General features: G+C 34.2%; 1 protein-coding gene across 1 annotated transcript; it reads right to left on the reverse strand.

The window, feature by feature from the left end:
- Window positions 1-1,523: 1,523 nt before the first annotated feature.
- Window positions 1,524-9,697, reverse strand: LOC140820615 (protein NRT1/ PTR FAMILY 8.3-like). The gene is made up of 5 exons (XM_073180921.1): window positions 9,537-9,697; window positions 4,386-4,491; window positions 4,095-4,312; window positions 2,992-3,548; window positions 1,524-2,527 (listed from the first exon to the last, which is right to left on the reverse strand). Exons 1-5 carry the CDS (start codon window positions 9,576-9,578, stop codon window positions 1,708-1,710), a joined length of 1,743 nt encoding a protein of 580 aa, XP_073037022.1. The 5' UTR covers window positions 9,579-9,697; the 3' UTR covers window positions 1,524-1,707.
- Between the last annotated feature and the right edge of the window lie 1,039 nt (window positions 9,698-10,736).

Consider the following 10,736-nt stretch of genomic DNA (forward strand, 5'->3'; position numbering starts at 1 on the left):
GGTCGAAACCAACATTTTACACGAGAAAATTTGAAAAGAGTTCCCCCCCTCCCCCTCCCCTCTAAACTCTCTCATGATCCTAACAATATTTTTATATTTATCAGTCACATTTAGTGATGATCGTTTGACAATTTGATACTGAAAATATATTTTTCACTAACTTGAAGATCAAGAAAATATATTTGGCCTTCAATCACCATATCTAAAGGCAATTTATACATCATTATATCTCACAAATTATATTAGTGATGTACATATTTTCTCCAACTCGAAGACAGTGACAACCAGTAAGGCACATGTCATGTTTTCTTCGCAACATCAAACAGACTATGGATTTATGTAAAAAGATTAGAAACAACTAAAGATAATATAACAGATATTTTTACAAAGTTATCACCTGTATCAATTTTTGGCAAATTAGCGCACAAGATTAGAATACGAAGAGTCGATGACTTCAAGTGACGCCTGTAATAAAGTTTTTCCTTCACTAAAATTTTTTCCCACTAGGTTTTTCCAGTTAAAGTTTTAACGAGGCAAATCATTGTCGGGAAGACATCCAAAGAAAGTAATTATTGATGTACTTTTTTTATTTCATTCGGATTTTTCCAAATGAGTTTTAATATCAATATTTTAAGGAGGCCGCAGTTGAGTCCTGATGAAATTCTCAAGCACCCATCTTGCAAGATGAAGATTTTTGATGAATCGATTGTTAGTGTAAATAATCATTTAAACTGGAGTGTTATAAATATATTCTTATTATAGATTATTATCCTTATTTAGTTAGATTTGAATGGGTTGTAATCAAGAAAAATATGAAAAAATAATATTCATAAAGAGTTGTATTATGTTATTTTTCTCTATAAATAAGGTGATTGAGTTCAATGAAATTTACACATAAGTGAATTCTCTCTTTTCTCTTAATAAATTATGTCTATCCATCTCTTTTTCTCTTTTGATTTATAACATTAATCACATTTTACCTTACACATTTTTGTTTGATTCTCAGCCCATACTTGAACTCATAGTCTGATTTAATTACTATTTCTTTTTGTACACAATTATTTAACTATTTGTTTTTTTTCATTTCCAACTATCTATTCTATTATTAAATTTAAAAATAATAGGAAAAAAAAAGTTTTAGCGTCATAAACTATTTTGGTCTTTGTTTAATTTATTATTTCAAAATTTTATAACATCTCCATCTTTTTCTTTTTTTAATTTATTACTTAATTGCAATTTATTCTAATTATTATTTTTATTATTATGATATGACCTTAATTAATAATAATCATTCAGAATTGTCATACAATCATTTTATTATTTTTCACTCTTTTGATATGATCTAGTACTATAAATATAAATAGAATTAATTATAAAATAATTATACAAACATGCAACATGTGTGTCATACATTATTTCCTATAATAATTACTGGAAAATGACCAAAACCTTTTCAATAGTGTAGGGTAAGATGCTATTCCCTCAGATTGTCAACTGACAAACAATTCTGTACGTAATGCATCTGAAAAGAAACTTCGAACCAATTTCTTTAAAAAAATTAAATAGTGGAAGACCGTTTGGTGTTTGATACATAATCCAAGTCTCCACCAGAACAGAAAGAGCATACATTACATAAACAATAATCTTGTTCTTCTGTACTGCGTAGCTTCCAGTACAGCCTTGCATGTAATGGATACATATTTAATCTCATGTCGCATTTTTCGATTTATATTTGTTGGAGCAGAAGACATAGATCACCAAGTTAAGTAGGCTGAGTCCAGCCAGGAGCCAAAAGAAATAATCAAGATGACCCTTGTTCAAATTATCTGGAATCCACCCAATGTTTCCTCCCCGGGTAGTTAAAGATGTAACAATGGTCAGAATAAAAGAGCTCAAGTAATTACCCAAGGAAGTTGTGAGGAGTGCAAAGGCACTGCACAAACTGCGCATGGCGTCTGGAGATTGGTCATAGAAGAACTCGAGTTGTCCAATAAATGTAAAAATCTCAGCAGCCCCTAACAAAAAATACTGAGGCACTTGCCAGAAGATGCTTATTGGTACTGGAACAGGCTCGTCCACCAACCCGAGTGATTGAGCTAGGTTCAGTCTCCAAATTTCCACAACAGCAGCAGCAGCCATGCAGAAGACTGAAAGAAAAAGGCCAATGCCCATTCTTTGCAACTCTGAGAACCCTCTCTCTTTTCCAGTAAGTTTTTGAGCAATTGGAACAAGAATTCTGTCATAGACCGGGACCCAGAAAATTACACTAATGACGTCAAAAGTTGACAGAGAAGCTGCAGGAATCTTGAAGGAACCTATGGAAGTGTCCATCATTGCACCTTGCTCGACAAACATAGTAGACATTTGAGCATAAACGGCCGAGAAGACTATTCCGGTAGCCCAGATTGGGAACATGCGTATCAAGATCTTAAATTCTTCAACCTGTGTTACAGTGCAAAGCTTCCAAGGGTTGGAAAAATCATCAGTTTTCCTTTCATCTTCAACGACAGCCGCTTTATCAAGGCACCTAGGGAAGAATTAGAGGAGACATCATTCGAGAAATTTGGAGTCCATATGTAAATAAAATGGTGTTTATTAAAATATAATATACAACTTTTCAATTTGTTAATTTAAATATCAGGACATACTATTTATGTTAGTCACAGACTACACAAGAGTCGTCAATGTGAAATAATTCAAGAAACAAATTTTGACATTTCATTTTGCCTTAAGACTGAGATTTATCACTGCAATATAAACAATCACCAGTATCATGTTCGAACAGATGAGCAAAACCAAAATACAGTTACTTCTATCAGAGTCGAACAACAAAAACCAAAAACCTTAAAAAGTTATACCAACATGAAAATTCAATTCTGTCAAAAGACAAAAAAAGTTCATCAACCACGAGGTGGTGGGGGTGGGGAAATTGGTGAAAAGAAAAAAAAAACACAGAGGCGGAACAAAGATGTAATTGCAAGAGAACTTTACTGCAATTCATCAGTGTGGAGCAGCTTTCGACTTCCTTCAATCGCTGAGCTTTTATCTTGTGTTTCATATAGAAGGCTACTATCACTTGGGACAGCAAGATTCCATTTGCGGCAAGTTGCAACCAACACCTGACACATTCTAGTGATAGGGCTTCCTCCTGGCTTCTGAAACCTATAGAGATAGGTGCCCATAAAGAAACTTACTATAGCGAAACACATAAACAACGCAGGAATGCCAAAACCAAGACCCCATCCTGCATTATCTTGAATCCATACAATCAAACTGCTTGATACAAGGGCACCAATATTGATGGAAAAATAAAACCAATTGAAAAAGGAACCCTTTTTAACTCTCTCAACAGAATCAGTGTCATCAAATTGATCAGCCCCGAAGGATGAAACACATGGTTTGATCCCTCCTGTTCCAAGGGCTATAAGATATAGCCCAAAGAAAAATATTGCATATTGAGCAGTTGTAGCAGAAGGGCAGATATTGTCAGTACATTCAGGAGGCATAAAAGCAGGAACAGCTGCAGAGAGAGTCAATGTACACATGCCCTACATAAATTTAGAGATTGAAGTCAAACCCCATGGAATTTCACACGTACCATTGAACTGAAATGAACGACATGATGCAACTTGCTCAAAGATTTTAAAATCTAAATTAACTTGCAAGTGCTAAAGTTGAAGAACAAGGTGCAAGGAAGTAAAGAAATGTTTTAAAATGAAAAGCGGAATAGATAATTCAGAAAACAAAAGTTAATCAGGACATTAAGAAGCTGTTGTGATTCAGGACCATTGAATTGTAATATGATCTGCATGCCGTCAGATTTCTCGTTCCTAACTCTCTCGTGATAAAGGGTGCACCAGGAGACTAGAATTAATTGCCACACTCTCGTCTCAGTGTTTATTTCTCCAGAGAAAAACTAAAGTGAGTTTATTTACGTGTAACATTCAAACTCAGTCAACCGATGATGGAGATAGAGTAGACGGCGAAGATGAGAAACTATGTTAACACACATCAAATGAAAGGATGCAGCCATATGCTCACTACCTAATCTCTACATATCCAAAAGAGAGAAGAAAATTGACAGTATTGCTTACGATGAAGTAAATAGTGGAGAAGACAGCAATTGTCCAATATCTTCCCCAGAATGCATCAGCCAGGACTGCCCCAATAAGGGGGGTGAGATAGCAAGTGCCTTGCCATGTAGTCACATTTGTAGCAGCTGACACGTTCCCTTCGTGTAACTTTTTCGTGAGATAACTAACAAGATTAGTAGAAATCCCATAGTAAGCCAATCGCTCGCAACATTCAGTCCCTGTCATCAATCTAAAATGTAAGAGAATTGATCGAAAGAACAACAAAAAAGGAGCAGATTATACCATGACTACCTAGAATAAAAGGACATGCTTTCCAGTTGCCCGTGTTGCTCTTGAATACAGGGTTCCCCTTAATGTCAACAGAGCCATCACCGGTATACAGTTTACTGTTTCCATTCTAGATCACCATTAAAGTATCAACATAAATGTCCTTGAAAATAAACCATTCCTATGGTAAATGCGATTCAATTCAAGAGCGTTTAACATAGATAAAGAATGATGGATTGCACTCCATTGTTTCGTTCCTTTTCTTTTCTCTTTTAAACAAATAATGTTGCAATGCAGAAAATCTAGAATATCTATATTTGCAGTATTAGTTAAACCAGGAGAAGTAGAGAAGAACAAAAACCATAGCACCAAAATGTGAACCAAGTATGTCCTTTTAGAGCTACGTTTTCATGCATTGCTATATGTCAAGCACATTCACAAAATGTCACAGCAGTCCGAACATCTGCCCGGATGATTCAGCAGGGTCAATACAAAACTTTATCACCTCAACCAAAAAATGTGAAATCTAGAAAAATTCTCATACATGTCATATGAAACTAATATTGTAAGCAATCACTATATCTGTAACGTCTCGAAAATCTGAAGGTCAACGTGAACCACATGCATGCAAGTTATTATATTTCTTTTAAATTGTTTTAATTTATTAAATGCATGTTTATTGCATATATATATATGTTTAATTTCTTGATTAATTAAAGTTTCACACATTAGAGTTTTAAGTTGCATTTCGCGCTCGATCGAGGAACGGAGACCGGGCATATTCAGAAAATAATTTTTATGGAATGATTAATTTTAATTAATTAACATGGAGTGATTTTAAGGGTGTTTTTCGAAAATAAGCCTTGGTAGGTATTTTTACCCACCGGAGCATATTATTAACAGGTACGCAATTTTTAGCGTTTCGGAGGACTTTTTGAAGGCTCGGACAATATTTTCAAAAACTTACCAAAACGATTTATTTTTCGGGAGTGTGTTTGGACTTAATGGGCCTAGTTTTAAGCTTAACGGGCTAAAACACTTTTTATTCTCTTAAAAACCACATTGAGGCCCATTTACACCTTAATTACTGCTTAAATATTACACTAATCTAACCCTAAACCTACTTAACTAATAGTAGCCGCCCACCCCATTCCACCAGCAGCCAATTCACACGTCCCCCAGCAGCTTTTTACGTGAGATAACCAGCAGCAAGCACCTCCTCCATTTTCTTTCATTAAAAGATCATTCCCGCTTCTCCAGTGCTTCCTCGACTCGCATTCCTTCAAGTTTTCGAGCATCTACACATCAAGGCACGCTTGTATCTTGTTTTCTCTTCACTCACGCCATAAATATGCTGAAATATATGTATTTGCATGTTCATCCTTCGATCTTGCTCGTGTTTGCGTTTTTGCGATCTTCTTTGCATAAATCTCACGTTTTTGTTGATGGGTGCAAGGGGCTGCCGGTTTTTGGTAACAAATGGGTTGTAAACGAAGGATTTGATAGTGACATAAGGCTGGAGTCGAAGTTTTGTGGGTTTTAGGAGAGGGCCGATCGGTATCTTGAGTCTTCGGATGAAATTTCTGTGTCACAAAACCGCCACCCTCTGTTATTTCGAATTCTGAGACTTATAGGTTGGTTTTCTGGAAATGTGTTCAACACATAATTTGTAGCACTCTTTGTTATCTTCGATTCGATAGCAAATTCGTAATTTTCTGATTAGAAGTGAGAGAGATGTGGTTTTTATCGTAAAATCGCTCAAGCTGTGAAAATTGTGTGCATACGCTGGATATTTCCAGCAACCTTTGGGGCTTGTTTCTAGGTCCTAATTGGTCTGAAATAAGTGTTTTAGAGGCTGGTCATGTAGATTTAAGACATAATTTGAGTTGGGAAATATTTGGTTAAGTTTCGAGTTGATTCGAGTTAAAACCGGGACCTCAGTCCAAGTTTTAAATCGAATCGTTTAAAGTTTTTGAAACGGGCTCAAATTTACGTTTAAGAAATGTTTATATTATGTTTTGAGATGTTTTAAGGGGTTCGGTAAGCTTCGGGTCAAATTTTAGAGGTTCAGGGGTAAAACGGTCATTTTGGGTTTCCAGGGGCAAAATGGTCATTTCGCACCCGAGTCGAGATTTTTGTTCTGGCAGCGTCCTGAGCACATTTTTATCAATTTTTAAATGTTTATGCATCATGTTTATGATTTTTTAATGAAATTATGATAAATACGGTACATGATTGGTTTTAAGGAAAAAGTTACGTATGTGAATGTTTTTAATAAGTGGTGAATATGATGATGTTTTTGAAGGATGAGAATTGGCTGTGACTGACGATGTATATGTATACGATGACATGAGATATGATGAGCTGAGGCCAAGGCTCAATGGACGGGTAATGCTGTCGTTGATGTTCCCGCCGTCCGGTACCGTGGTTTAGATGGATCCATCGAATAGAGCTGACACGATAGAGCTGATACGAAAGTCACAACTAAGTAACTGAATTCAATTAAAAGAAAATGTATACGTATATGATGACATGATGAGACATGCTTTGACACGTTATGATTTTATACAACACGTTTATGTTCATACTTTTAAGTTCACGAAGTATATGTCGATTAAGGTATTTTTCACTGCTGTGTGTCATGTATATGTACTTGTTATTTCCTGGTACAGGTGTGTTGGGTCTTTAGACTCACTAGGCATGTGTGATGCAGGTGAGTTCGATATCAAGGGGACTAGAGGCGCTGAACTCTGAATAGGCAGACCTGGTGGGTGACACGACCCGAGGACCTCATGTTTTTCCGCACATTTATGATTTTATGATATTGAGAAGATATGAGTATTTTTATACGCTGTTGATTTCATTGTTGGATGTTAGGATTTTTACTCGCTATTTTCCATGAAATTTTATCGGTATTTACTTACGATTATTTTTAAATCATTTTTCGGTAGGACTGCATGCATGCAAATTATTCAAATGTTTATTTTAAAAATGTGAGCTTTACTGCACTATTTTTACTGTCAAATATTTAAGATCATTTTTCTTTATGTTATATTTTCCTGTAGAGCGCATGCATGCGAAACTTTTAAATGATATTTCGAAAATTGGAGCTTTTTAAAAAAAAAATTCCGCATTTTTAAATCAGTAGACGTTTCAATATCATTTATGAAAATGAAAAAAGGAGAGAGACAAGAATCGTAAAGAACAAGTGGTGAATCATGCTTTTCCAAAGAGAATTTGAGCTCAAGGTGAAAAATGAGCCACCTCAAAGAATGCCACAAATTTAAATGCAGGAGCTGAAAATTGCCTAAAGAATCTTCCATTTATGGTGAATTTCTTGTATCAAATCAACTGCTTGACTCTTGCACAGTTTACAGAAAAATTCCATTCACAGCAGCATGGTACACTGTAATGATGTTCTAAAAGCACCCATAAAAGCAAGCCTTCGTTTTAATTCATAGATCGACAACTATAAGGGTTTGTCTAATCTATCCATATTCTATAAAGTCTAAAATTATAGACAAAATTCTAATCAAAATTTACTACATTGCTTATTTTCTCTAGAGAGCTTACTGATTTACAAATTATTAATTTATCTCCATAACATGTTTCCAAACAAAAATGGTGAAACTTGACTCCTTTATAAACACAGTCGGTTACAAATATGAAATGAACTTATCACACATAATATCTCGATGATGCAACAAGAGAAGTGCAACTTTGTTTGTATACTAAAATATTTTCTTGTATCACTTATCCATTGAAAAAGACATCTAGTTAAGTTTAGTCTGCAGGTAAAGTTTTCAACGCCGAAAACCTATTGCTACAGAAGAAAATAATTTATGAATTGAAAAAGAATGAAGAACGTCAACAAAATCAGCAAGACCTACACGCCTGTTACATAAGGCAGTGGCCCTGTAAAAAATCAGGTTACCTACTTACTCGTGTCAGTTGACACTCTAAGGAAGACCATCGATTTAATTGAAATGAACATGTTTTAATACTCAGACAGTAGGGTATACCAATCTCTGTAATATTATCCAAAACATCCCACCAAGAATAAACATATGTGAACTTCTCCAATGCATCTCTCTTTGTTTTGGCAAGATTCTTCTCAACCAAAATTCGATAGTTACTTTAACTGGTATTATTGTAAATGAGTGTCTTATCTTATGTAAACGAAAAAATCAATATAATTATATCCACTAAACCCTCAACTATCAGAGTCTCCCAAAGGTCATAAATAAATTTGAACATTCTTTAGATGTCATGGTTGCATATTAAGATTTGTTAGAGAGAGAGAGAGACATTGATTGATAAATGATGCTGAATCCAGAACCTTTTTATTGCAACAACCGATGTGCCTCAGCAATGCAACTCAATCAGATGAGCCTACTCAATTTACAGCCAACCGCTAATTGACCATTAATAGTAAGGCCTGCGTGTAGGCTTAAACAAGCTCAAGCAATTGTGCAGTTTGTTGCTTGGCAATAGCAGAGTCTTTGCAGCAAATTCCCAGAAGATTGTGAATTCTACATATCACCAGACCAATAAAAACTTAACTCACATAATACCGTGGCCGGAGGTTTTGCCCAAACATCAGTAAGTTTCAATTTTTGGCCCCAAACAAGATTTCCATTCACAATCAAACAAAGTGGCCCACGTTTTTTTTCCTGATATATCCAACATAAATTTTCTACAAGAAACATTCTTTGTTTAAAGTTCTCCTTAGTTTATCTTGTACGTCCGACAAAGTTGAACAATACACAGGAACATGGAACGGATTCCACACTTCACAAGGTCCCAACAAAGAACAGAAAATCGGGGATCCAGGTGAAAACCCCTCCTAGAAGAGGGACAAATCAATTTTCCTCCCTCGGCAAATAACCCAACAAATCATAATCTTACCATCGAAATAAACTACCCATTTTTAGCTTGAAGGCAAGATAAACTTAGTAATATTCCATTCCATCGTCTTTTTTCCCTAAAATCTAGCAACAATAAACAAAATCCGCTACTCAATTCATTAACTTCGATCAGTGATCAATTAGCGCCGCGTCACTTGAAATCGAAAACCAATTGACGCATAAAATAAAAGGCCACATCAAAGCATCAATCACAATTAAAGGAAAAAATCAAACTTGCCCTAAAAAACACAGAAGAAAGAAGAGAAACCTGCACAAATCCTTCCTCCAGGAGCAATCTCTCTTCCTCCATGATGTGTAGTTAAAGACAGATTTTTAATAGAATAATATTCTTCAAAGAAAAGAGAAGGCGTGGAATTTTGAGTCGTTCCCACTGTTTTCGCCAATTTATTTAGTCCCCTAAATAAACAGTTTAGATATCATTGAAAAATGTGCCACAAGTATGTTTAAGCGTCAACACGACTTTTCTCAAAATTCGACTGCTAAAAAGGTTGATTTTATAATTAAATTAGGGTGTGTTGGATTGGGACAACATGATTTGATTGATAAGATGTTAAATGATCATTTAATTTTTTTTTATCTAATGTATGATTTAAGTTTTAAAAATTATTTTTGAAATGTTTTAGATTAATAAAAAATAATTAAATAAAAAAAGGAAAAAAAAATCAATTCGGATAAAACGGATTCATATTTATACCTAAAAGCTATATGAGAATTTTTCAGATAGCAGGAGATATGGGTGTTCATCAGTCGATTCAGTTCGCTTTTAAGTTTTTTATTTTAATTTTTTCGGTTTTAGAAATATATAACCTGCTATCCAAACTATTTTCTTTCAGTTCGGTTCCTTTTCGATTTTCTACCAAAAAGATTCGGTCAGTTAATTCGATTTTGATACGATTATTTAAATTAGTAATATAAATACGTTGTAAAAGATAATATGTAAAATTTTTACATTATTTTTTAGTAAAACATTTAAATATAAAATCTAAATAAATTAAATAAACAACAATCAACTAAAAATTATTATAAATGATTCTTCATTCACTAAATATCACCTCAAAAATTATATAATATAAATAAAATTATTAATTTAATGAATTTTTGTTTTTTTGGTTTGTTCAGCTTTGACATATATAATCTTGAAACGCCCACTATTCGTTTTTATTTAAAATGTATGAGAAAAAAATTTTCTCAAGTATTCGGCCGAAATTACTATGTATATACATTTATATTTTTAAAAATACTAAAATAAACCAACCAACTATTAATTGGAAATCCAAAAGAAAGTAATTCAAACGTAAAATCGTAAAACGTTGACTAATCTAACCTAATAAAGGATCGTTTATTGAGCACCTAGAGATGCTTCAAACAAAATATTTTCCAAGAGCTGCAATAGCTCGTGCTCTAAAAATATATACACCGATGAATTAGATCGAGTTTGGTTTTAAAC

The sequence above is a fragment of the Primulina eburnea genome, unplaced genomic scaffold (genome assembly GCF_022965805.1).
Source record: "Primulina eburnea isolate SZY01 unplaced genomic scaffold, ASM2296580v1 ctg128_ERROPOS2300000, whole genome shotgun sequence".
In the NCBI taxonomy this organism is placed as follows: Eukaryota; Viridiplantae; Streptophyta; class Magnoliopsida; order Lamiales; family Gesneriaceae; genus Primulina; species Primulina eburnea.